Genomic DNA, 27,842 nt, shown 5'->3' on the forward strand with positions numbered 1-27,842 from the left:
AGCAAACAATGTTCATTCTGCTTGGCGGCATATTTGGGGCTTTGCGTTTGCTAATGTGTCCCCTGCGGATGACACATGCACACACAACTGGAAGAAGTGTTGTAAATGAAGTGCTGCATCCATGAGTGAAAATAATATTTCTTATACTTTCCAGTAGGTTCTCAATTTCACGAGTAAACTCTTCCGGTTTCCTTTAACCATCTTGCTCAGCTCCTGGTCGTCATGGTAACAGAAGTTATACTTTCCGTTTGCCTAGTACAGTCTTTTTTTTCTTGCCATACTAGAATAAAGTGTAATTGCACATCATCGACAGTAGGTGAAAGCGGCACTCTCACTGTCGGAGAGTGCGCAGGGAGTATTACCGCTAACTTGCATGATATCGGCTCGCCCACTCAAAATGGGTTTGTTTCAGCAAAAAAAGAAATGGAAATGGGTTGTGCAAAAATGAACTACAGTGCTACCTTTAGGTAAGAGTGACCCCACTTAAAAGTTAGTGTACAGTCAAACTAAACATGAAACCAAGAGAATTAATATATAGGTTGGATATGTAAAAAAAAAAAAAAAAATTTTGATTTGGAAAGTCCGCATTTAATGCCAACAGAAAATGCGGTGTTATAACATCTTAAGTAACATATTGGAACACAAACAGTGGGGCAACACTTATAGACAGACAAAAAAAATACTGAAGTCTATTTTTTTGCCTTTTGCGAAAAACAACTACTATTGCTGCATTTTACTGATATACATTTCCATGTATATCCATACATGTTTATTATATTCCCCCAGGTGGCCAAGGCGTGCACAACAGAAGGAGCAGCACAATGCACATAAACTATTTAATTCCTTTGGCTCTATATAATTATGTTATTACTACGTTTTTATATAAAGTACGGCATTATAGATTGCCATTTTCCTTATTTTAAAAAAACACCTTAAAATGTTTTTTTTGTGGGGTGTGAGGCTGTAACAGATTAAGGATATACTAATTAATTTCAATAAGGAAAGATGATTTGAGTTAAGAGTGTTTTGAGTTCCAACATTGTGGAGTTTCACAATGTAGCATGCCTGGCTGGGAGCGAGAGAAGTAGTGGGATGAAAACACAAAATAAATTAATTTAAAAATTAATGAAACTACACGAAGCCCCCCCCCTGCACATTATTTATCTTGGGGAAATTGTGTTTTCTGTTACTTATGCCTTCATGATGTTCCCTCCTGATGTAAACCAGACAAAAGCAACCGAGCGACGATATGATCCACAATCTTCCCTAAATGTAAATAATTATATTTTTAATACTTGGTTCGGGGAGGAGCAAGCCAACCGCATCAAACGTGTTCGATCGAGGAATTAAAAATAATATATGCTTTTGTTCGATTCTTTGAAGACGTTATGTGTTGCGCGTTGCCCAGTTTCGAGCATCCAAAATTTCAGCCCTGAGCGCGAAGCCGATTTGGATCCTCGGAAGGTGTTGTGAGGTTCGCAGGACTGACGAGAATGGCAGCGCAGGCCAGCAGTGCCAGGCTCACATCTTTGCCCTTGCAGGTAAGTTGCTTCCTTTTTCATTTTTTGGAAGTGCCAGCGTCTTGTCGTTTTAATCCAACCCCCCCCAATAGTGTCCAAACACTGCTATGTGTCAAGTTATGTAGTACGACCTGTCAACTGAGCTCCGATAGCCGCAGCGACGTCCTGGCTAGTTCGAGATGCTAGCGAGGTACGCTAGCACACCTTTTGCGACGAGTGTCGTCGTGTGTTTTCACTTGTGGAAGGGTTGCCGTTGTTTTGACGTTCGCTGTGTAAGGTTAGCCAGCATTGTCGCTTGTTTACAACGTGAAGCTAACCGCTTGTTAGCTCGTTGTTAGCATGCTAGAGTTAGCTGTCTGCACACGTAGAGCTGACAGAACATGCGACACCGGGCGAAAAGACGTTTAATGTTTCACGCTTCTGTTTTTGTATTCTTAAAGACGAGATGTTATATGTTATATCCCACGACTTTGGTGTGTTAAAATCTATGTTAACACTGACTTTTGTATTTTTCTGCGCTACAAAGACGCTGCGGTGTCTTTCCAGACATCCCGCAGACAGCACGTCGCAAACGTTACTGCGCTTATATTTTTAAATATATTTATTCAGTTTAAAATAACACGTTACACGTGTGATGGAAGAGTTCCTTTTGTTTAACATACGACATCTCTAATCCCTGATTGTGAGCAGTCTGGGCTGTGACCCTAAACATCCATCCAGCTAACGCCTTATTTGCGTCCATTGCAGTTACAAGATCCACTTTGCTTGCATCTCTGTAAAGATAGGTAATTTCTCCCCCTTAAATCAATGTAATCTGACAGAGAGATGAGGAGAAGGCACCCGAGGGGAAAGAAATTTGATGAAGTTGTGTCTCGGATTTTTGCAGATGCTGTAGAGGAGTTTGAAGACTTTATAATGCAAAAGAAGATGAAAATTCCCAAGATGTCCATCAAGAGTTCAGGAAATTCAATTGAAAACAGTTTTGCAGGGGAGAGGATGCCTCTCAGGCATAAAAAGGTAGGAACTCAGACTGTTATAGGTGATGTTTTGAACAAAAATTGTGTAACTGAAGGGGAAAATAAGTAGTCAAATTACTTTAAATACAAACAATCATGCACAACATGAATATGGATTTATTGCTTGTTAACTAGCATTGCCTGCCTTTTTCTTTGCGGTTAATATTTCGTCCCTCCTATTTGGCCTAAATAATATGTGAAGGCTTGCATGCTCCAAGCAGATGCTTACCCATGCTTGGAGATCCATGCATCTCCAGTAGACTTGATTATGGTAATGATGGTTTGATTTAACTCCATCTGAAGAACACCAAACACACTGCAGCTCAGATTCTGACCAGAACAAAAAAGATCAGAACATATTAGTCTAGTCGCAAAGGCTTTATTTACACTTGCTCCGAGTCCGTTGAGAAATAAACTTTAATGACCTGCTAGAGTTCACAGAAAACATGGTGAAGCAGTGTTTAGCTGTTAGTCTGCATATAAAGGGAATAAGATGCCAGTACAAATAAAGTAAGCCCTAAATGGAAATGCTTTTAAATCCAGGTTTAATTTTTTTGTCCCATACCTCTAATAAGGTCCATCTTTTTTTCTTTTTTTTTTTCCATAATCTTGATCTTGCACCCTGTGTTCTTTTAGCAATTTTACTTTTCTTTGCAAATGCTTTTAAATGTTGTTCTTTTAATTATGTGAAGCAGATGTGTATGAAATGAAATATTCATCAAAGCTCTCAGTATGATGCAATGCTTTTCTATTCCACTACAAATTAAAACCACGTTTAAAAATAATATCAATTTGAACATGCCGCTCTTGAATGTCTTTGTGAAGTTTGGAGCTCATCAAATTTTGTAGGCCCTTATTGAATGTGATTTGTCTGCTTTTACTCTTTGTAGAATGTGAAGAATTATCCCAAAACTGTGTAGAGACGGATGGACATAACATTTTTGTGTATGGTGGGTGTATATGTATTGGGCTCCCATCCAAAATCCCTCACACTATTTTTACCATATGGTGGATTAACGCAAATTCCAGCACTCTGGACAGATGCCCTTTCACGGGCAAATCCCTTGAGCGGCTCATCAGGAACTCCATGACTCCTCTTTAGTTCTTTGTGAGAGTCCCATAGTCATCAAAAAAATCATATGCACATGGTGTGCATTTTCTCCCCCCCGTATCAGGGGTCGTTTCAGTTTTTAGTCCTTCGAGGGCCGTAATTGACAAATGCTTCCCGTTATTGTGGATCATGAGCATCTGTCGGTTAAATGCTTTCCAGATTTTTACTGTATTTCCTCTGTGGTTTGATCTGTTCGTAGAATTGCATGGTTGACCAGATCAAATGTATCATTATTTATTTATTTGTTTTGTTTTTTTTGCACAAAATATTCTAAACAATCACTGTGCAGACCTCTAAATTGTCCAATGTTCTCCTCTGAAGGCCCTATCTCAGGACCACGGCCGCCCCATTTCAAACTCCTCCAAAAGTTTAGCAGCCGTAGTGGCTCGCCTCGAACGAAACGCTGCTAACTCCTGCATGGAAGGCGAAGAAGATCTGGATGAGGATCGACTAGCTGAGGAGGGAGAGGATGCCGATGACGAAGATGAAGACATGGAGGCAGAACAACAACAGCAGGAGCATCATCATCATCATCACCAGCAGCAGCAGCAGCAACATTTGGAGGTGGACTCGGACGTGGCCACGGCGGTGGTTCCTCGCGTGCTTTACGACGAGTTGGTCGTCAGCTACAGGCAACAGGAGGATGAGATGAGGAGGCTGCAGCAGGAGCTGGAGAGAACACGTCGGCAGCTGCTGCAGCAGACCAAGAAACTCAAGGAATATGGCAGCCTGCTGACCGAAGTCAAAGAACTTCGCGACTTCAATCGACGGCTGCAGGACGTGCTTCTCATGAGGCTGGGCAGTGGTAAGGCGTCGCCGGCGCATACACTTCACATTAGCGCCTCGACTACTTGTTCTACTTTTACTTCTGTGTCGTTTGGTCAGCGTCAAACGTGCTTTTGATCATGACTCTCTACACTGGATATGTATAGACTGTTAATTTAAACGAAAACCTGGACAACCAAATTGGGAGAAGAAATCTTAACGAGAGGGGAAGTGTGCTCACCGTCTTATTTCTATGTATGAGACGGTGTTCTCAGTCAACCAATCGCATTCACACTCACGTTAAATAGGAGCTGCCACACATCTGTCACCATATAAAGTGCCTCTCAATGTTCGCGTAGGCTTTTCCTGACATTGTTATAGATTTCTAGCAGAAGCCTGAAGGTTTTATGCCAGCACGTCCGTCTTTCCTAAGGCACCAAAACACGATGCTGCCGTCACCTTGCTTCTCTGTAGGTATGGTGATGAGCTGTGTTGTTCTCACCATCTGTACCATTTGGGTGAAACTCGGCTACATTGACCCATAACAGATTTTTCCTCATGCATGCGTGAAATTCCAAGTGTTTTTTTTTCTTCGTAAAGATAAGGCTTCCGTCTTTTTCCACCCAGCCTCATCGCTCAGACATATAAAGCTGAGAGATTCTTCTGACATGTATGAAACAGCAAGTACTTGTTGCCAGAAATTCCTGTTGCTGCTTTAATGTTGCTGCCTGCCTCTTGGCAGCCTCCCTGACTAGTCTTTTCTCAAATTTTTGGAAGGACGGCCATTTCTTGGTAATGCCACTGTTGTGCCATTTTCTCCACTTGATGATAACGACTGTCTTTTAAGTCTTCCATCGTATATTTAAGGCCTTGGAAATTCAGTTGTCCTCCTCACTGAGGACTACAAAAACGTCAGGAAAAGCATATGTACTTCCCTCCCACATTTTACGATTGCTAACTTCCATATAAGATTGCAAAGTTTTTAATAGCTGTTTAATATGACTAAAATTCAGTAAAAATACTCACTTTTTTTAATGGCGTGTGCATTATTCCAGGCTATTTATGTGAAGCATCACATTTTGATAGTTCAGTGTTAAAAAAAAGAAAAGTTAATGTGATGACTTGCTGCTTGTCCTGTCTGGGGTCATCACTGGCATGATTTGTCTGGCATAGTTTTTACACTAGCTGCCCTTCATAATCCAACCCATCCATATTTTATAATAGCATCTTACTGCAACTTACTCAGTAACTTCCAAACTTTCCAAACATACCTACTCTCATCCATCTTCTACACCGCTTAATAAAATAAATCTATGCAATTTGCAGTCGTTAAGATTCATCACAGATTCCACCGTAGTAATAATTTGCATGCATTGTCTTATTCTTGTCACACTACATTGTGGAAATGAATGCAAAAAGTAATCAAAGTCAGAGCAATGTGGAGTAAACATAAAAGTGGGTTGACTTCACTCCTGTAAAAAGGAGCGCAAGTTGTTTAACGCGCTTGTGATATATTTGACGGTGACAAATTGGAATAATAAGCAACTGCTGAATTTAGTCGGTCTATTTCACACAATCATTTTGAAGACACAATTAAAGTTTCCACAGTTAGTTCACCAATGGGATTATAATTTGGCAAATGGTTATGAATAGGTCCTGTGCAGCCATCAATTCAGTTGTGGAATTTGAGTGGGCGAATGTTTTGCAAGCTCGGTGCCCGCCCAGCAATGTACAAAAAAGTGCTTTTGCCAGATGTCGTCAGTGTGGCTGGCCAGGCTATCGAATGGTCAGGCAAGAGATTAGAGCACCCTGGGGTGTCTTTGTACGCAGGATGGAGTGCACTGACCGATATTAAAACTCCTCAGCTACGTTGGAGCTTAACATGGCCGGCCACCAAGCCAGCTTAACCACCGGGCTAAAATAACCTCCCGTCCCCAGGCACAGACAAGTCTAGGCTGAGCCAGACAACATTTGGGCACCCGTCCAGTGCTTCAACTCACAAAGCACATGTCAGCATACTAGTAAACGCAACATTGTCTCTTCTCGTGCAACAGATCGTTTATAGCGTTCCAGTAATGCTTTTTTATTGTTCTTGGCTGGGCGTCATTTCAGATTTGTTTTAAAAGATGTCTTTCTTGTTTCCTTGAATGCTCAACTCCTCCCCCCCCCCCCCCCTCCCTAGAGCCGATGCACGACAATGGCACTCAGACAATCAAGGCTGAGGTAGTTGAACCCATTGTTGAGAGCCAGGAAACATTCAGAGAAGAAGCCAACACCAGTTCCAGCTACTCACCGTCTCCGAGAACTGTCTACACATGCAACGATGGCAAGGTCAGCCTCGTCTAACTTGATCTCGCACAAAATGTCATCACTCCCGCTTGTTTGATTCAGGAATGGAGTGACAAAATGTTCTTGTTTTAGAATGTTTTGTGAGTTTGTAATCAGAGCTCCGAGTTGCTCTGAAATGTTCGACTTCAGGAACTCCGTGAGATTTGACTTAAGCGGTTCAATTATATCTGCCACGCTATATTGATTTTCACGTTTATCCTTGATGCGAGTGATGGGTAAATGAAGCTTCAAATCTGCTTCATGAACCAGTTACAGTATTTTTGGACTCCAGTAGATGGCGCTCTCTGTTCAACATTGGGCTGAAAGCACACTGACTTGCTGTTTTTTTTTTTTAAACCCTTTATTTGAACAAACAGAGCCATCTACAGGACTCAAAACTACAACAACTGGTCTATGAAGCAAATTCGAAGCTTCATTTTCCCAGCACTACTTGATGCCTCCCTCCCCGGTGATCCTGACTTTTTGCCAGTAGGTGGCCTTCACAAGACCCCTTTACTGTGCAGAAAACACTGTCTATCCTCGTAACAAGCATGAACTTCAGATCACCTTAGATCAGTCCGTTCCACTGTCCAGCTCTGGCAGGTAAACAAGGTTGAGGAGATTATTATTGTTCCTGGAGGCCCGGCCAGCATCATCAGTGTTTATTAGCCAGTTAGGCTTGCCTACAATGCACACAGCATCCTGACTCTGCTGATGGGGGTGCAGTTGGCACTACAAGCTCGGGGACCTGCAGCCACATCAGGCATGAAGAAATCTTGCAAATGAGAACCCTGCGAACATCAGGGGCCCTGTATTAATTATTCACATGAGAGAAATTCTGAGTGACTGACAGGTTAGCCGCAACGAGGCTGTCGGACTGGCGTGAAGGAAGCTGGTAGGGAAAGTAAATGCAAGGAACTTGAAGTGCGAATGAAAACAACCTTTCCCAGTTTAAGGGCAAAAGAACGAGTCTGGCCGGCGGCCTAAAGCACATTTGCTGCACAGGGAAAATCCTTTTGGATTCCTGCCTAAAGACTTTAGAGTGATAAGAGAGCCGGGAGAAAGCAAGTCAGATATGGCTCCTGCTGCTTGTGCCCACCAAAATGACGAGGGGAGACTGCCTGGTTGGCAATCGGCTTGGTGTGCTTGGGTCGTGCTTATGCAACAGCCTGTGGAGAGATGCATGCGAAATTCACGGTGGGAATAATCCAACCTACGAGCGGCCAGCGGCTTCAGTTTACATGAGTATCCTAGTCGCCAGCGAAAGTGGTGCTTATTGGGATTAGCTGTGTGGTTTAAGAGTCGGTTAAGATGTCTTCTACCGCCGCTAACAATAATCTGCGTGGTTTCCTCTCTGTTGGTCGACTGGATTAGGAAATTTGTCCACCGAACACAGAGGTCCTGATTTACAATTGTGCACACTGTTGGCAGCAAGTCTCAAAAGCATGGGAGTGGTTCAAGAAGGGTTTTGGTTGACGATGATGAGTTTCACCATTGAACGTTTCAAAATGAAGATTGAATTGATGGAACTGGAAGTGTCAGAGGAAGACATGCAAACAAAACAAAAAAAAGACATTGATAGCGCCAAGAATTTTATTGAAGCCAGCAAGTACATGTCAACCATTTTGTATGCTTGGACTTCCCATTTGTCCGCAGCACTTCATTACGTTTAGAACTTGGAATTTGTTGAGAGGCCACTACAGACAATTTTCAGTGTGCCAAAATTACCCTGACACGAGGCATTTGTGTTGAAAAGAGTTTTGTCTTAGATGACGAGCTCCAAGTCAGCCTTGAGCTCATCCAGAATCTCCAAACTGCATTGCCGAATTACAAATTCAGTAGGCTGCAAAAATGTTGGTTTCCTGCATTTCAAAAAGGTCTACACAAGTCGAAATGATCGTCCCTTCTTTTGCCTGCACAACATTGTCGTGCCGTTTAGACACAGTATAGAATGACGTGCAATGGGCCTGATTTAAGTACTTATTAGTACTACACTGTGTCAGTCCTATTTGTACTTTGCTGCAATTTTCCTACGAGAAAATCTTGTGTCTGCTCGATAGTTGAGGAATAAGACACTGTCTGAAACTCCTTCTCAGATATTCTAGCCTTATAATGTGCTTTTCACCCCAATGTAGGTGCACCTTGGTGGCGGGATCTGGGTGGAGGAGGAGAAGTGGCACCAGTTGCAACGCACCCAGGGAGACTCCAAGTTCACAAAGAACCTGGCTGTCATGATCTGGGGCACAGAAACCCTCAAAAACCGGAGCGTCACCGGAGTGGCCACCAAAAAGAAGAAAGACGCCCTTCCCAAACCTCCACTCTCACCAAGCAAGCTCAAAATTGTCCGAGGTAGGAAGTTTTTACCCACTGGACCGCATCCGACGGTTCTTCTCACCCGCCCGCTTTTGTCTTTGCAACAGAGTGTCTGTACGACCGAGTGTCCCAAGAGACTGCAGACAGTGCGGAAATCACACAAAGATTATCCAAAGTGAACAAATACATTTGTGAGAAGATCATGGACATCAACAAGTCCATCAAGAACGAGGAGCGACGGGAGTCCAAGCTGCTCATCAGACAGACAGTCAAGATGGAGAATTTTACCTATGACGGCATGTAGAGAGCAAGTGTTCTTCTGTTCCCCTCCTCCAGCTCCTCCCATCACGCAAAGGTCAAAGGATATGGAGGGGGCTCGCTTTGGGTGCGTTTGAGGTTCTTTTCCCCCTTCTCGGCAGCACCGCTATTTCCTTTGACGCATCGGATCGGTTGCGGTGTGAAACACCGATGGCCCATTTTTTAAAACCAGCATGGCCCCAGTTAGCCCAATCAGTTACAGACAGCTTTACCCACCAAACAAATGGGAACCAGAATGAGTGTTTGTTTGTTTGGTTTTAAAAAAAGCTTTACGACGGGATGAGCACGAAGAAGAAAATGGTTTGCCTAGACGCGCGTTTGCGTTGGAAGATTGTGAGATTAATTTATTGTTCTGTGTCAGAACATCACTCTGAGTCCTTTAAGCTTTTAAAAAGTAAAAGATGACTTCTGTGGGTAAAAGTTTTCAGTTGCTTGTACGCTGGGGAAACTGAGTGTCCTGTTTTGATATTTCTGTGTGACTAAATCTGCTGGAGAAGCGAATGTCCGCAGTTGGTACTGCACTGATATTCGATAGGAGACTCGATCATGATTGAGTCTTCATTAGTAACAGACACATTGTTGAATGCAACTAAGAGGCTGTTATTTGTGGCCGTGGCTTTTTAGGTCAATCGCAACATTAGTAGGAGTTGTACAAAATGTAACTTTTTTTGTTTACGTGGAAAATATGTCAAGGAATTTTAGAAAAAGAATATTTACGCGCAAATTCTCGGCTGGAAGTGCTGACTCAAATCTATGATCCTATTTCCTTAGAAATAAAAAAAGCACTTAAAGCAGTGCCTGCTCAACAAAGCATGCCGCACTTTCCGTAACATGAATTCATTGTACCAACCTTGGCTTCTGCAAAAGATGCAATTTTAATTTACGTTATTATTAGAAAAAAATGTGTTGAGTAAAAAGCACGTGTTATGGAGCAAAATGTTTTTTGTTTTGTTTTCCAGTGAAAAAGAAAGAAAATGCCCAAATGTATCCATAAAGTGGATCATCCAAATGTGACCACAATCCGTTTCGTGATGCTAGATAAAATTTCGCTTTCAGATGGAACTAAAGTGATTAAAATCTTTAGTTTACACAACTGGAAAACTGTCAAAACATCAAATTATTTTTCACTAAAGTTTTGGCTAAACCACAACTTGTATGGGATTTTCCGGTATCTAACACTCTTTGTTTTGGGAATGTGTTTTTGGTTTTTTTTGTACAATTTCCTACTAATTTCAAGAAAATTTACGAATGCGTACCAAGACGAACGGAGGCCTACGTGACTACGATCGTACAACAGCCAAGGCCTCTGAATGAAACATGATGTAATTTTTCCCTCCGAAAGCGTCTCAGTGGCAGACACACGGACAGCTGAACAAGTCGCGTTGGCGGAGGAAAGGCCTTAAATGGATTTTGGCAATCACCAGGGCGCGTCGTGCCCTCGGCTTTTCTAGTGAGCTGTGATTGTAGTTGAAGCTGAAGTCTTGAGACTTCACGTGCACTTTGCTGCGAGAATGTAAGAGTTGACTATGGACACTGTTACCAGCGTCGGCCGAGTTTAACCTGAGCCGAGCCTCTTGGAACTCTTGGAGGGGGTTTCAGCTCAGGTCTTGTGGAAGAAAACAGTGTGGGTAAAGCTGTCTGAGACATGCCTGTTTTGGTGATTTATTGTGAAGCCCACAATATCCCGATTCTTAAGAAATGCCATGGGGAGGGGACTAAATCCGGCCACCCCAAGGGACATTTAAGTCAAGCTTGTCCTTTGTTCATTTGTGTGTGTTGTTTTGTCCCAAACTGTTTTCCACAACTGTTGCCCCGCTGAAACGAAATCTTGGAGATTGAAATCTCAAGTGTGACCCAACAGAGGCAAAACTGTGAATCTGCTGCAGAGCTGCCGGTCAAAGCCTTTCTTTGCTCCTCTTCACTCTTCGACAACATGTGTTGCCTGTTGCTTATTCTTTTTGTCCCTCTTTTTTTTTTTTTTTTTTTAAATGGTCTTTCCAAAGTTCGGCTCAGCCTTCTGTTAAGCTTCTTTACGTTGTCGAGAGATTGTCAAGATTTATTTTTTTTTCGTTGTGCAGTTCAGTTAAATGTTCTGGACAATTATCTAATTGATGTTGCTATCAAGTATCTTTTTTTTTCTTTATACATATTTTTTTATGAACTTTTTTTTTTTTTTTTCCGTCTTGCATTTGACCTATTGCGCTATTGAGTGTGATGTCGAGCCCTTAAAAACAACAAACATCTCCCGAGCCAAAGTGATCAGTGATGCACAACTGGCGGTATTCTTCGAGAAGCGTTAAACCTCACCCTTAATATAAATGTGTACGTTGACAAAGTGACAAATCATTTACATCGAATGCACTTTACACATCAATTTGTCAATCTTAAAAAGCCTCTTTGGAGGGGTACGAGTACTTTTTTTTTGTTCATGTCTAAGTACTAAATTAAGGCCAAACAATCATTCTATTAACACGATGCACCTTAAATTGTTTGGTTTGTGAGTGGCAGGGTGTGTTGTTGACATACCAATACTCAAAACAATTTGTCAGTCACGTCATCATAACTGGAGTCTGAGAGAATGTTGATCGTGTTTCAGTGTAATTTCATGTCTTTGTTTTTACAAATATGCTCAATATGAGCCAAAGTGTTGAATGCGAAACAAATGGGTTGCTGACTGAATGATCAGCGTTGTTTGCACATTTAAGAAAAAAAAAAAAAGGCCTATCCCAACTTAATAGAACTTATAGTACCTTAATCCCTTTGTGATTTGAGTGTTGGCGTTTTCTTCCATTTGTATTGGGTTTCCCCTGTACAAAAAGACGTAAGCTTTCCAAGTGTTTGCGTTCAGATCTAATACTACATTTCCTCAAATGGTGGCCACGCCTTTGATTAAAAACGGTCCTAAATAATCATTTGATGAGCCACTTGAGACAAATAAATGGCGCCTTATGCCCAGAAGGGAAAACAGTACTGTAATGACTCAAAAGGAAATTTCTTCATACCCCGACTAAGTGAGCCACACGTTAATTGAATTGAGTCGGCATTACCTATTTCATCAACTGCTGAGCCCACTCGAGAACTTTCTCACTCCTTTGCTCACCAATTATAAATACTTTTAAATTAGGCTGGCGAAATCCAGGCTCGCCCCCTTTATCGAGGGCCCTATTTGAGGAAATGCGACACACGCGGTTTGAACGAAAAGATAAACCAATTGTGCAAAAATGACCTCAACATAATGCTCTCATGTATTGTTTGTATCCTTTGTTTGTTGTTTTTTTATGCCAAAAGGAGTTGTGGCAAGGCGAATATTTTAAATATCTCACCTTTTTAAAGGCTGGTTTCCCTGCTAATCTTTTGACACGTATACTGCAGTACATAATGTTGAACCCGGACTGAGCTTTATCAGCATCTCTGTAACGTGCGCCAACCGGGGCGAGTTACCTGATCGAGCCGACTGCGAATTAACGGCACGCTCTTTCATTGCTCTCACACTTAAGTAGCGCTGGATGAACGTGGAAGTTGACGCTCAGCAGCTGACATGAAATCCGCCTGGTCTTTGCAAACGCGCGTCGATCGAGATGCCGCTTGCCAAGCGAGCGCTCCTCCGACCGTTTTGACTGCTCGGTGTACATAGCACGTCAAGAACGTTTCACGTTTGGTCTCTATTTTTGATTACGGTATCAGTAACTTTGTATACAATCCACAAACTGGTTCTACTTCATCCAACTTTCACCACCCTACCTCATTGTTACTCTGGTGTTTGTTTGTCAGTGACTCTAAGCTCTGTGTGTATAGTCAAAAGAAAATCTAGACTAAGAAAAAAAAAATATACCTGGTTACGCAACATGTACAAAATATCTAAATATATATATATATCTTCTTAAACACCTCGATTGACAATATCATCCTTGGAACAAGGATGTTTGTCGAGCTGCTTGACGGCAGATGCTGCCGTGCGTCCAGGCGCCGCGGCCGTGTTGTAATCTGCTCTTGGCTACGTCGTGCAGTCGCTCCCGTGCTCGTGTTTTGTGTCTGTGTTGCGTTTGGAGATTTTTACTGGTTGACGGTGCTACCAGCAAACCGTTCTATACGGACCTCAAATGGTGCTGTTTTTCTATGTTTGTAACCCTCACGGCGAGGAGGGCGACCACACCGCTAGTCCCTCAACTCTTTGGTGAAAAGCAATTCAAGCCAAAACGCTTTGCAAAATGCTAATAACTCGTTTGCTCTTACTGTGTCGCGTATGTGCTATCCGCCCAAATACTGTTCTCCACTTAGTTGTAAATGTTACAAGTACCTCAAAACATGTTGATTTTTCTAAGGATGCGTCCGCTTTCAACGCCTGTTTGCTGCCAATGTTTTAAGTGTGCTTGTGTAACGTTTAAGGAGGAGTTCCGGACTTTTCCGCTGTGTATTGATTGTCATGGCACAACTTAGTTTCACAGGAAAATGGAATCCACCGACTGTTTGAGTTCACCAATTTAAAAAAAAAAAACATAAAGAAGAAAGAAAATGTATGATTAAAGTGGCTGTTTTGTGTTCCCCGGTGGCTGTTTTTGAGTTGCTCACTTTTAATTCAAAACGCTTCGTCAGTATCAATGTAGCAGTTCGTACAACGTAGTCAGGCTGTGAACCAACACCTTACGTAAATATGCATTCATGTTTTGTTTTGGGAGATTTTCGAATGCAAAAAGCGTTTTTGTTTCAACTAGGGTTGGGCATTTGTCTACAATTCCTTGATCAACCACGTGGGGTTTAACCAAAAATTATTATTTTTAATGGGGTGGAGAAATCTTTCTGAATGAGCTGCCAACAAAGCAAATTCTTCATCAAATAATTATTCTGCCCGACCATAGTTGAGCAAGATTTCCTCTCCAATGTCATCACTGTCCAGTGTCATTTTCCTTTGCAGCACTTAAGCCAGGGGTCTTCGTCTCCTGTTCCTCAAGGCTCGCCGTCCTGCCCGTTTCCCATCTCTCCCTGCTGCAACACACCTGATACAAATGATCAGAATCGTTATCTAGCTTCTGCAGACCTTTCCGATTATCGGATCCTTCGCAGCAGGGAGGGATGACGAGCAGGCGGGACACCGGCCCTCGGCGAACGGGATTAAGGACCCCTGATTTAAGCCATCCGCAGGACTGTTTGGTAGAAACGTACATATTTTTGATTGTCTGTTCAACCCAGACGTCGTGTCCGAAAGGGATGTTATATATCGTCATGGCAACTCAAACTTTAACCACCATATTCATTGTCGTTGCTGGATTGGACTGAGCCGCACAGGCCTCTTAGGGTTGACGTGCGCTGCCATGCTCATTAGCGCAAGACAGGGTAATTAATGTTCGGCGTTCCAGCCCGTTGGTACGATAATGTGAAAGACACTCCTCATGATTTCAGTCAAGAATCCCTCGGCCTGCTTTCGCCTCCCAGAGGCAACGCTCGATACTAGGCAATAGTGTGTGTGTGTGTATATAGAGTATGTCCTCGCTCAACCGGCCACACCTCTGCTACGCTGGCAAGATGCTTAGCATCCTCTTATTGTGTCTCTTGCTGCATTCAGGAACATGTGTTTAATGTGGAGATAATAAAGCAAAATAAATCCAGACTTTTATTCTATCAGCACTAATCTTGTGTTGGCATTTTCTTTTTTGCCTTTTCAATTGCTCAATGTTTATTAGTTGACTTGGGTTGGGAACTTTTTTTCTTATGTTTGTTATAAATTGCAGAAAAAGTCCATTTGACGGATTTATAATTTTTATTATTTTAAAGGGGAATTCAGCCCCCCCCTCCCCAAAAAAAAACTCTTTGCAATAATGTTTTATGCGGCTTCACTAGTCTGAACATGGCTGTCTGATTAATGTTATGTTTGTGGAATACGAGTTAAGCAGAAAAGCTTTTTTTTTTTTTTTCAAAGGGTTCTAGTGCCCCTCACTCACAAAGCAGGTCACACGTTGCGCTGTCGCCTGTATAAACAAAAACAAAAGTAGTTTTTAAAAACTTGAGAAAGAACTGCCCCCTCACAAAACCTCTTTAGTGTCCTTACATTATTACAATAATAGCTTTTATTGTTTTTAATTCTATAATGGCATTTTCTCTTCTCTTTTTAAATGTCACTGTATATCGTGAAAAAAAATTGCAAATCGAAATCTGTGAGAAAACATTTTTTTTTTCCTAAAATCGTTCAGCCCTATTGACTGGGGTAATCTTTACTGAATTAATGTATATTAAATAGTTTTTCTTGGTATTCCTTTAAAAATAACAAAACGAGGCGAAGTGTATCTGTGGCACGTTTTGTCCCCGTTCTGATCGGTCACCAAGTCGACTTCCTCCATGAATAGATGAAACTGTGCTGCTCTTGCATTTCCATATATTATTGCCTGCGTAAGCACGCGGCCGGCCCTTTCCCTGCAAGCAGCCCGAGGGGACTTGTCAATGTCACAACGGCTAAAGCCCGCCACATGCCTCCTAATGTATTGCCGCCCAGCTTTATTGGCAGCACGGTGATTCAGTGGAGGTGATGATGGATTAGTGCTGTGGCGGGAGATTCTGGGCTGGGCTCTGCAGCCTCGCGGTCTGTCGCATAAGCGCCGCGTCGACCCCGCGCCGCACTAAGATAGGGGGACATATTGTATTTATGTCACACGGGCAACCTAATGAATATGGACGTTTCGCCGCCTGCCTTTATGGAGCAGCGTCAGATTCATCTTATCCATCTTTTCGTGTCGTAGTCGCTGTGACTTTGGAAGTGTTTGGAATCCACAAATATGGCATCTTTTGAAGTTTTTTTTTTTTTTTTTTTATTTTTATGCCAGATGCAGATATTTCGCAATCTATTGCTCATTTTCTGATCTACAGAAATAGAAAGAGTGAGTGTTGTTTTTAAATTGGGGGGGGGGGAAATCACTTTTTCATTCAACTGCGCTTTATTTTCATGAAATAACGAAATTAAAAGTTGCATCAAAACTTTGGTATCAATTCATTCGTCATGTAAGCAAGTACTATATTCTAAATATACTGACCCAGCAGTGACACCGCAATGTGAAACATATCCACTTTTTTTTATTAATTTTTTTGCACAATTGCGCTAATATTTATGGTTTTCCATTAAGATTCAAAATGGGTTTTCTTTGTCACGTGATTAGGAAAATCCCAATCGTAGCACGGAGAAATGAGATTTTGTGCTTGTCTCCCTCCATTAAAAGATTTTTTTGGGGTAAAAAAAAACGAACACTTCGGTATAATGAAAGCTACTTACTGAAAGAAGAGGGGACCCCGTCAATGTGTATAAGAAACCTTGAAAAACAATGACCAAAAAAAAGCTGCGTATTTGATTTCGCCTGTTGTAAGTGAAGCAAAATAAAATATTAAATGTGTAAAGATTGAGGCATTCAACTCTTCACTCATTCAAACATTCAAGTGAGCAGTTTTGAAAAAATGTGGCCATCATCTACCGAAATAATTATTTAAACATAAAAACATTCTTTTCTTTTTTGTCATTAAACACACAGCGGAACCTTTGGCTGTACCAAAGAAACATTTTTTTTAAACATAAAAAAATTCAAACTTTTGACTTAACTCTGCCTGTACCACCATAGCCAAGAATTCTTTTAAAAAAAAAAAAATCTTAAAATTCATTGCACTTAAAAGTTACATTAGATAAGAAACGGCTCCTAGATAAACTCCAAAATGTAGTGTAAACAAACGCGTTGGTTGTATGGATGCACGAAAAAGTTCATCACACCCGAACAATGATTCTTTTGACACTTTTCAGAATCGCCGGCTTCGCCCATCTGTCCGTTTTAAATCATCAAAACGTGTCGCTTCCTCTACTAGTTACTCTTCTCATCATTCAATCAGTGTTCTCCTGAACTTTACATGTGCAAAACACGAGTCGCGTAATCATCTTGACAAATTTCCTGCAGTGGTGTAAAATCATGATTTAACCCTCAAGGTTAGTTACTGCCACCATTTTAATTAAGCGTGTGGCTTTTGCGACCAATCAACAAGAAAGTGAGCCTCCCTCCGTCTCTCTCTCGCTCTCTCTCCTCGTCTTGGCATACCTCCATTTGTACCCACTCACCACCGCATGTCCCCACGTCGTGTATAACCGATATGGAGGCTGCCAGCTCTTTTCAAAAAGGTCCTTATCGTTCTCAACAAGCTTGTTTGGCTCTTTGCAGTGATTAGAAACGAGCAATGTTGGAGTCCATCAGGCCCTCCAGTAAATGAATGCAAAAGTGAGCCTATACGTGCCAATGTGCACTCATACATGCTTCAGCCCCGAGCCCCCGCATGGCCCTTTTTTTTTTTTTTTTTTTAATGCAGGCGACTCCCAACCGCCGTCAACCACAAAAAAAAACAAAAAACGAAGCGCCTTTGCAGCGAGTCGTCATGGCAGCAGCCAATGTCACTGCTGCGGCCGCTCGCTGCACCCGCACGCTAATCGTTAAACACGCGCTTAAATATTCATCTCCCGCATCTCGCCTCTCTCACACCTTACCACTCGCTCTCACATTGATGTCTCGTGTCAAAATCTGCCAATTGCCCTGATTGGATTTGAATTGTCATTTCGCGTCATGTGAGAAGTACATCTCGTTTCACGTTAAGCAATTTGCGCAAATCGTCGTATTCTCAGGTTATTTTCGACACCCCCGCGATAGATTCTGATTTTGATGTCTGCAAAAAAAAAAAACAGCCATGTTATATATACTTTTAGCTGTAAACTACGGTGGGCGAGAAAGGTCACAATTGCAAAAGCCACAAAACAACAGCATCAAACTTCTTTTCCATAGCGTGCAGTTCAATGTTGTGTGACCTTTCTCAGCCACCGTAGTAAACACTATTCCATGTAGATAATTAAGCGGCGAGGCGTCGGTGTGCTTTCCGCCACATGAAAGTGCGCCGCACTTCATCGCTTTGTTTTGTCTCTTCACAGGCCTCATTCGTCATGCGCGTTTTAGCCCGCTTTGCATTCTCATCACAACAGAAAAGAGTCGGCCAAAATGACTCAAGCAACAAAAACAAATGTCACACGGCTTAACTCTTTTTCTCTTGGAGATCCGCATCATTTTCAAAGCCTAACGTCTGGGGGATGCTTAATAAAAAGAGGGCCAGACAAATCCAAATCGTGGAACGATTCATCTTTAATTACGAGCCGGAGTCTAATCTTTTAATTGGATAACGAGGCTCTCGTCGCTAAGCAGACTTGAAAGGACGTCAGGTATGTTCGTGTTTGTGATCAAATAGAATGCAAAAAAAAACAAAAAACAATAGATGTTTGATTTGCGGTGGAAAAGAAAGGCTGTTGAATCAAACAGTGATTCGTAACCCTGCATGACAAAAAAAAAAAAACGGTGAATATGATTGGTTTAATCCTTCTCTGTTCTCCGTCAAATTGATTTTTTGTTTGAAAAGGTAGCAACAACAAAAATGATTTGCTCATACTTTGCGTCATTTTCTTAAAAAACAAAAAAAAATATTTTGGTCATTCTGATATAAAATTGGTCCTATTGCTCCATAAACACAAAATGCACACAATTTAATATTCAAGCAAAATATATTAATTAATTAATAATTACTATATATATATATTATTCATTGCATTTTTTAATGACTCTGGACGAAGCTTTTCATCACATTTTACCACCTGACCACCTTGAACATAAGAGCTTCACGCCCTTGTGGAATTCACGGCACAAGACAAAAAGTGACACTTGTCCGCCCTTGTCAATGTCAACATAAAGCATGACAAGACGCGCACGCAGTGGCCACCACGCATGGCATCCATCACTTATAATGGCGCGGTGTTAATGAGCGCCTTGTTGGGAGGTGTCACTTGACCCTGGGCCATGTGCACTGACATCACCTCCAAGCTCTCCGCGCGGGAGGTCATCGTGCACTCTTTGACTCCAAATCATTTCTTTTAAACTATCAGCCTCCCAGACGCTCGATTAAAAATGTATCAGCTGATCTCGGCTGTTCTAAGGGGGAGGGGTTAAACATGCTATAAATAGCCTCAATAACAAAGTTTTCTTCACATGACTTGAAACGAACATCAATCACTTCACAAGGATTGATCGACAAAGAACAAAAAAAAAAATTATAATTGCAAATGTCTACATGATCCGCAAGGGGGGGGGATCTTACAGTGTACTTTTATAAAAAAGACTTTGCACGCATCGATCTCATGCACGGACGCCAGCGAGTCAATTTCTGCTTCTGCAATATCGGAAACTGCGTGTGAGCTTTGACCGCCCTGATTTTAAAGGAAATTGGGGGAGCTGCTTTTGCATGACGGCGGACCGGCTGGACATTTGACTGTTACAAACTGCTTGCGATTGAAATTGGCCCGTACATTTATTTAGTTATTTTTACAATTAATTCTGTAGTTGTTTACTTTTACTGAAGTAAATAGTTTAATGAATACTCCTATTTCCCTTTTGTTTGTTTTTTTTTTTTTTTTTTTTGGCCACTAATCTTAGTACTTAAATACAGAGTGTGAGTACGTTTTGTCACCTCTCATGTTTGAGGAGCCCAAAGTCTTCACCCCACTAAGTGTGTGTGTGTGTGTGTGTGTGTGTGTGTGTTGTGTGTACTGTACGTACATGTGAGTGTTAAGTCAAGTTGACTGAAGCTGACAGGCTGCCAGCAGCATGCACCTGCACATTGCTCGTGTCAATGTTGGCCTCAAACTGAGGAAGAAACCCACAAAAAAAGTGTCAGTAATAGATGAGTGTGAAAAACCCCCCCCCCCCAAAAAAAAAACATTTTTCGTATGTACACTTAACGTGTGTATTGACACCAGAAAACAGTTAAGACAGCAGGGACTGGCGGTCCAACCGGGCTGACGCATGGCTTCATCGGTGACGGACAAAATAAGAGCTCAGCTGTCACACTGCAGTTGACACCCCCCCCCCTCACTCCATCCCCACCGCCACAGTAACCTGCTGTTGACTTTACACCAAAGTGTTGCATGTCTTATTGTTTTGCGACAACGATCCGACTCTTGCTGCGTTGTCCAGCACTTTGCCAGGAGATGTCATGGAATTTGACGACTCTGTGCAAGCGCCTGCCTGCCTTAATCTGAATTATTGACGTGCAGCGCATTGATAATTTAAGGCACTAGATCTTTTCTGACAAGGGGACGCTTTGTGGGAATTAAAAATCAAAGTATTCACCAAAAAGGAGATATTTTTGCATGCATTTATGGATTTGCCATGACCTAGTTGTGTGCGAGTGGGGCAACGAAGCGAGGGGGCGGCGGCGAGGGGGCGGGGACAGAGGGGAGCGAGTTAATTGAAGCTGACTTGTGTCTAGTGTTTGTGTGTCCCAAGTTGACACATGCTTGTTGCCCATATGCTCCTGGTGATTCACACGCTTGCACTTTGGAGGCATCGCTCGACTTGAAAGGGAGAAAAAAAAATGCGCATCATCGTTTTGCGTCTGATGACACGGAGGTGACTTTGTTGTTTGTTGGCTGTTAGTTCCAATGTCAGCATGTTCGGCCAGCGGTTCACACATCTGCCTCATAGTTCTAAGGTTCTGTGTTTTAATCTATATTCGAGCTTGGTGTGAGGAGTGGTGCTTATTTGGGCTTTTTTTTTTCAGTGTGGGCTCATTATTGATGGTGAAGTGATACTTGAGTCTAGGTCCACCAAATTTGAGGTTTCCGTTGTGGACTTGCTCGGGTCAGTCTGTCTGTCACTCCGTGTGTCCGCTTGCGTCGGAGGTGATGCGTCCCAGCTGGCTCGCAGTCGACTGGCAGCGTGTTGATCCGAGTGTCAGCGGGACTGGGTGTCTCCTCGGCGAGCCCTCCTCCCCTCCGCCGAGCTGACAGACAAGGTCAGCGACTCATCTCGGCCCGTCTCTCCGAGCTCCTGACAGCCTTCCCTCAGGGAGAGAAACCGCCGACAGCCCCCCGCTCCCCGGCACGCATGCGACGCCACCAATTAATATTGCATCACCCTTTTCTAATCTGCTCCCTCTGAGCCCTCCTGTCTGAGGGGGCCTGGTCGCGCCAGCCGGCTCGCTTCCCCGCCTCTTGACCTCGCCCATCTCCTCCGATAGCGGCCAAAGAAGTCGCTGAAAAATGCATGTACATATTCTTTTTTTTTTTTTTTTTTGGGATGGGGGGAGTCGTCTTTGCATTTTTCTAATCGCTGTAGGAGTTGTCTCTTTAAGGTGTTTCGCCGCAACTTTGTTTGCATGCAAACAGAATGAACTTCATCTCCTGCTGTTTTACAAACAGACTGCACTTTATTGCTTTGTGGTTTTAAACTAATTTCCTCTCTAAAAATTGGTTAATCTTATCATCGTTTCGGCTCAGTCGGGGCGAACATATGCTGTCTCCATCTTTGCACAGCCATCTTGATATAATGACCAGATTTCATTTCTCGAACGATCTGTCTATCTATCTATTTGGTTCTTACTTTGAAGCACATTTTTTAAGGGATATTTAAGGTTTTTTTTTTTTAAGGTAAAAAAAAATTAAATACAACGGACCACAATTTGAGCATCTCTGGCGGCACAATTCCATATCCGGTCAATGTAGTTTGCATGAATAGATGACAAGAATGCGTGTGGGGCGGCACGGGTGGCCTGTTTGCTGTGATTTGATGAGTACCTTTATTCGCCCGTTTGCTAGGATTTGCAAATGTGAACTTTTGGTCGAATTGCTTGGCAGAAAATGCACTTACTCTGTCACACACATTTACACCGCGCGATGAAATAAACACTGGTGAGGACACAATAATTGTTGCGGTCTGTGGGCAAAGACACTCAACCATGAGAGAATTTAGCATCCACAGCCCCACAACCACGAGCCACCAAATTGACTTACTCATTTTTTTTCTGCCGTAGAAGAAGTAGGAGCCACTCCTCTTTGCAACTCCTATTTTTTCTTTCAAATTTGGTGGGCCGGATTAAAACGTTTAAACGGGCCACATGTGGCCCCCAGGCCGTAGTTTTCCCACACCTGCTCTAAATTGTCCATTGGTTTGAATGTGAGCGTCAACATGTTTTTATCACCTATAACTTCCCTGCAATTCACTCCCGACAAGTCCAGAGTGTACCCCGCACCACACGCAAAGTTAGCTAGCTAGGCTACGTCTCCCACGCAACACTAATTAGGACAATGTTGAGAAAGAGAAATTAAATGGGTGCTTTATGGCCAGCGTGTATTCCTGCACACACTGTTTGTTTTTTGTTATCCCTTCAATGCTCTTCAGCAACAGATGCAGAGAAATATCAACCTTTATCTGTTCTTTGTCTCTGCTTCATCCTGTATATGTGTGCGCGTATGTGTGTGTGTGTGTGTGTGCGCGGTTGTTCCACGGCTCAGTAGTCTCTGTGAAGTCCTGCTTGTTCTGCAGGTTTGCCCCCACTACAAACATTTGGGCGATCAAAGCCACTGGAAAAGGCCCGCCACTTCAAACCACGTATCGTCTCACAGAGACAGGCCGGATTCCTTCCATCCGAATTCTTCGGCCCGCCCGTTGTCATGGCGACCATCCCATCGCAGTCGGGCTCTCGTGCTTGCAGCAGGAGCCACGGTTTCAATTCTCATTTTTAGCGCTCATTTATAATATTTTTGAATTGTAGAAGTTTGATTTCTTTTGCAATGTCACATCCGTACTAATTCAGCAAGATTTATATTCTATGTGTGTAGATCGAGTATGATCTTCTCCCAGTAAATCCACCCCCCATCCTCTCCCCCTTCCAGCATCTGTTCTCTTTGGTTTTATTCTTTTTTTTTTTTAGCGAGCATAAAAGATTTGCCCCAACATATTCTTTTTGTTCAGCTATTCCAAAAGTCGTTTCATTTGTGGCGGCAAGCTGTGATGTTATCGCAGATGTTTGATGTCAGCTTTATCGGGGAGTTGCATTACGTTGTTACACCGCATTTAAATCCTTTCAACTTTACGTGAAGTGAGACGGGAGGATTGGAAACTCGGGGGTGGGAGAATCACCTTGAATGCAGTGAGTTTAATTAAATTGGTTTAGTGATGATCTGTTAGTTCAATTTAAAGGGGAAGTGAACTCCGGAAAATTTGTTGATGGGAATATGCTCTATACAGGCCCACCAGTTGAAACATGGCATTCTGATTAATATTGCAATTGTGGAATATGAGTTAAGCAATAAAATCCAGCCACAAATCATATCTCATCTTCGGAAAACAGGTGAGCCATGATTGGTCGTCACCTGAGCCCTGTGTATCTGTCGACAAATGTGACAAAATGGCCGCCCCCTGAGATGTCTAACACTTGGTTCACACCAAATCCGTTGGAAGCGTTTCCGGTGGCACGATTGAATCGAAGTCAGTGGAATTTGTGTGAGCAAAGAAGAATGGAGAAGAAAATGATAGTTCCTGTCTGTGGACATTCAGAGTTTTACAAAACTGCCAGCTACCACTACAGGGACAAAAAAAAAAAACTTGACCAGGCTTGGAGAATTTTTTTTTTTTTTTTTTTTTAAACAGCTGTTGAACTTCACCAAGACGACAATATTGTTCATATTAGCTCTTGCACAGTGTCGGCTGCTTCAATGCGATGTTGAAACTTTTTTACTTTCTTTACTCCCGGAAACGCCGTAGTCGTCACAAAGCCAAGCCCCGCCCCTTCCCGCGAGCACAAATGAGCGGCTGCATTGTGCACACCTACGCAGTGAAACGCCAACGGATTTGGTGTGAACGTAGTTTAAGAGTTCTGAATTTGGGACCTATTGTGCTTGTTAAAATATAAAACTGACTTTTAGTTTATTCTAGCGAGACTACAATTTCTGACAAAAATGAAAACTGATCCAATGATTTTAAGAGGTGCACAAAAATAAAAGAGTTTAAATGAGAACCCACTCATTCCCGTAAGTGACATCTTTCTGCTTCAGTGTGTCACGTATTGTCCTTATTACCGTATTACTCGTTTAACACACATCTGTCCACCGACAAACAAGATTTGCTTCTCCCAAAAAAGAAGTGTCCCATATCAAATGTGTCCTGATGTTGTACCCAAAGTGACCTGTGAGGGGCGACATAATACACTATGAGGCGCACAGACTGACGGATAATACAACAGAGGCGCTTGAAACAAGCTGACAAAATGAAAAATATTTCATTTTAAACAATGAAAGAGTATATTATATCATCATCGTTAATGGACAATTATGAAGGATTACATTTTACAGTGACACTCACCAAATATCAAATATTGAGTTGCAAACTCAATCAATTTGGTGAATTTTCATTGCTTCTTGATTTCGTTGTTCATGTCCAAGCTCAAATATACGAGCATCCTCATACCGTCTTGTGTTATTTTGTTTGTTGTGTCCCAGCGGCCGCTGGACACGAACGCTGCGCTAAGTGGCTGCTAATGGCACAAACACGGCTGCGGGCTTAAGGTAGCAGAACGCCCATTAGGCCGATATTAACGAGGTAATGGCCTGTTACTAAACTGCGGAATGACATTGTCGCTGCCGCCATGCCGACGCCCCGTAAGCGCGAGTGTGACCTCCCTGCACGCATACACACAAACAAACACGCAATGGCAGGCAGACACCGCAGGCCGACAGTGAGTTCTTGTGAGAATTGTGCGGGGTAAAAAAAGAAATAAATAAAAAAAAAAACAGGTAGAATGGAAACAGAAGGCAGCATCGTAATAGACATAGCCAGGAGGCGTGACCGCAGTTATTAAAGCCGGCTATGCTTGTTTACCTCCACTTGGATGCATTGTGCCTTGGAAATTATTTATAGAAGAGAAATAAAGGACGACGTGTCACTCCTGTCTGCTTGGCCGTCGGACCGCTCGCTTCGCTTGATGAGTTTAGTTCCGGATTCTCTACCTTGAAAGTGGTCCCGATTAACTTTGTCCAAGCCGCCAAAACACTTTTGCCACTGAACATGTCATTAGTGGGGAACAAATAAAACGGATAACGTTGCAACAGGTAGAGCTGGGCTGAGCTCAGACTTCATTTTTTTAAATAAGGGGTTCAATTAACAAAGGCTGGTGGTTGATTTTAGTCTGGCCCGCAAATCGGCCCTCGTGCGTCTGATGAACTTACCCTTGAAAAGGGCAAACGACAAAAATTGCCAAAAGTGGCGACTGTTTGTGTGTGAAGAGACGTGAGACAGCAGTGTGCGTTCAAGCATGCGCGTATTTCCATTTTCTGACATCACGTAATCTGCTACTGGGGAATACTAGTGATGGGAAAATGAAGATTCAAATTTGCTTCATGAACCAGTTGTTGTATTTTTGAGTCCTGTAGATGGCTCTTGTGGTTCAAATAAAGGTTTTAAAAAATGGCAAGTCAGTGTTCTTTCAGCCCAATGTTGAACAGAGAGTGCCATCTACTGGAGTCCAAAAATACTACAACTGGTTCATGAAGCAGATTTGAAGCTTCATTTATCCATCACTAGGGAATACCATTACAAGAGGGGGGAAATACCTCAATTCCAAGACCAACAGTGCGTACTTACTTGCATTGGGCACGATCATGGAGAAGACAAAGGAGACATAATAAATAAACCTCTGCCGTTAACATCTCTCCCGCAGCGGCGTCAAGCTCGGACTCTTTTTTCGGGGTTGGGCGTGGTGCCCAGAATGTGGTCAGGAGTCAGCAATTTTTATGAATAGGCTAAAGCCGGAGGTTTGAGCCCAGAACCATACAAAGATAGCGGCCGGAGCGCGGGGGATTGACCCGCAAAAAAGGGTCAAGTGCCCAGCTCCAAATAGATTAAAATAGTATATCAATTTGTTGCTTTTAGCTGTCACTGTGAATTAACTAATTGAGGTAGAAATACAGTAAATATTCATTATGTGTTGTATACTACAAATAGTAGCCATTTTGCAAATTAGCTTAATGTTGTCAAGCTTCCTCTATAACAGTTAAACAATTAGCCTGGTTTGCTTGGATATTGAGAAACTCTACTGTATATTTAATATTTATTTACTGTGCTGACGGCCTATAATGCTAAGAAAAACCACAGCTCATTTAGCTAAATTGAACAAAAGCTTTGTATTGTCAACCTCCATGGAATGTATTTAAACGGTTAGCCTAGCTTGCTAAAGTTTGCAAGCAGCTGAGCCAACAGTTCTCACAAACAGTCTCGCTGTGGTTCAGCGATAGGGCGACACAGTCGGGGTACATCCCTGGGAAATCATTTCTCCCTCAGCTTTCTTCCTATTTGTAACTTGTCCTTTCAAGCAAGACGGCCCTTAAAGTTCAGTGGCCCATTCTTCAAAAAAGCCTATTACTGGCTGCTTGTGATTCTCTATCATGTGGCGCACAGACCAGCCATCCCTCCTTTTTATGTTCCCCTCCTCCCGTCATCTCTTTCTGAAGCCATGAGAAGAGACGTGCCTGGAGAAAGGCCTCCGACCGCCGCCTTGAAACCGCCGGCCGCCTCCGCCGCCTTTGTGCAAGATGTCTGGCTAAAAAGGGCCCATTGTTTTTGATACTTGACAGAGCGCCCACTTTGACTCTCTTTCGTTGTATCTCTTGTGTGGCCCTCCATGTCTGCCAACGCTGGCTCTCAGCATTAGACCTCTTGAACACACCGCAAGAGGTCTTTGAAGATGACACTAACAACGATGGTCGAGCACATACCATCTTTTCCTGAGATATTTTCGTCCTCGTGGTGTATTGTTTCCGAAATGGATCTGATTTGTGCCATTAAGCAAACGGGGCTGACACATTAAGACACCATTTAATGAGAATTTAATGAGATCCAATACAAGCACAATCAGAAATTCTGGCTTGACAAAGATAATGATGTGTTTATTATTGTGCATGTGTCGCTTTGCTTTACACTTCATCGTCTCCGCTTTGCTGTGGAATTCCCTTTTTCTCGTTGCCCTCAGTCTCCTGTCCGATAAAACGAGCCCTCACACTACAGAAAGGTTTCTCCACACTCATCCGAGTAGTAGTACCCCTCCTTGTCATCAGGGGGCGATAGAACAGACGTGTACTGACTTTCTGACGGCTGATTGACGTGTCGAGGCCTTTACAGTAGGCAATCGCCACAAGCGGACTGTTGATATGGTGTCTCTTTTGGTGATTTTGTCTGTGACAAACATACCTTTTGGAACAATCTTTTTTTTAATCTTTTGAAGATAATGTGTCCGTCTTGCCATCTCAACCACATAGCCCAGTCATTTTGAAGAAAATGGTAGACTGTTGTCACATGTGCCACACAGCTGGCTTTTCATGAATTTTGGAGGGACATCCAGTTCTTTATAATGTCTGTCTTGTTCCTTATTTTCTACACTGGATGATGACTGTCGTCCATGTGTTCCACGGTACATTTAGTGCCTTGCAAATTCTTTTTGTCCTGATGGACACCTTTGAACGACGAGATCCTCTGATGCTGCGGACGATGTCCTGTAAGATGTGACCGCAAAAAAAAAAAAAAAAAGGTAGAACTAGAACTGCTGAACTTCATTTGGAGTTCATCGGAGAAACTTTAAATAGTGGCAGGTGTT

At 42.6% G+C, this 27,842-nt stretch overlaps 2 protein-coding genes across 4 annotated transcripts in view; both read left to right on the forward strand.

The window, feature by feature from the left end:
* agbl4 (AGBL carboxypeptidase 4) overlaps nt 1-27,842 on the forward strand; it is a 263,660-nt gene that overhangs the window by 202,107 nt on the left and 33,711 nt on the right. The window lies entirely within an intron of this gene.
* bend5 (BEN domain containing 5) lies at nt 1,111-14,993 on the forward strand. Of its 3 annotated transcripts, XM_088313753.1 has the most exons (7): nt 1,111-1,541; nt 2,268-2,305; nt 2,407-2,537; nt 3,969-4,452; nt 6,595-6,743; nt 8,876-9,089; nt 9,161-14,993. In XM_088313753.1, exons 3-7 carry the CDS (start codon nt 2,436-2,438, stop codon nt 9,355-9,357), a joined length of 1,146 nt encoding a protein of 381 aa, XP_088169879.1. In that variant the 5' UTR covers nt 1,111-1,541; nt 2,268-2,305; nt 2,407-2,435; the 3' UTR covers nt 9,358-14,993. The 3 variants fall into 3 exon arrangements, with proteins under 3 accessions (XP_088169879.1, XP_088169878.1, XP_088169880.1); XM_088313752.1 differs by lacking the exon at nt 2,268-2,305 and having other exon boundaries at nt 1,115-1,541; XM_088313754.1 differs by lacking the exons at nt 1,111-1,541; nt 2,268-2,305 and adding an exon at nt 1,616-1,710.

Source organism: Idiotropiscis lumnitzeri, chromosome 13 (assembly GCF_059441095.1).
Source record: "Idiotropiscis lumnitzeri isolate Australia: NSW breed Sydney's pygmy pipehorse chromosome 13, RoL_Ilum_1.0, whole genome shotgun sequence".
Taxonomy (NCBI): Eukaryota; Metazoa; Chordata; class Actinopteri; order Syngnathiformes; family Syngnathidae; genus Idiotropiscis; species Idiotropiscis lumnitzeri.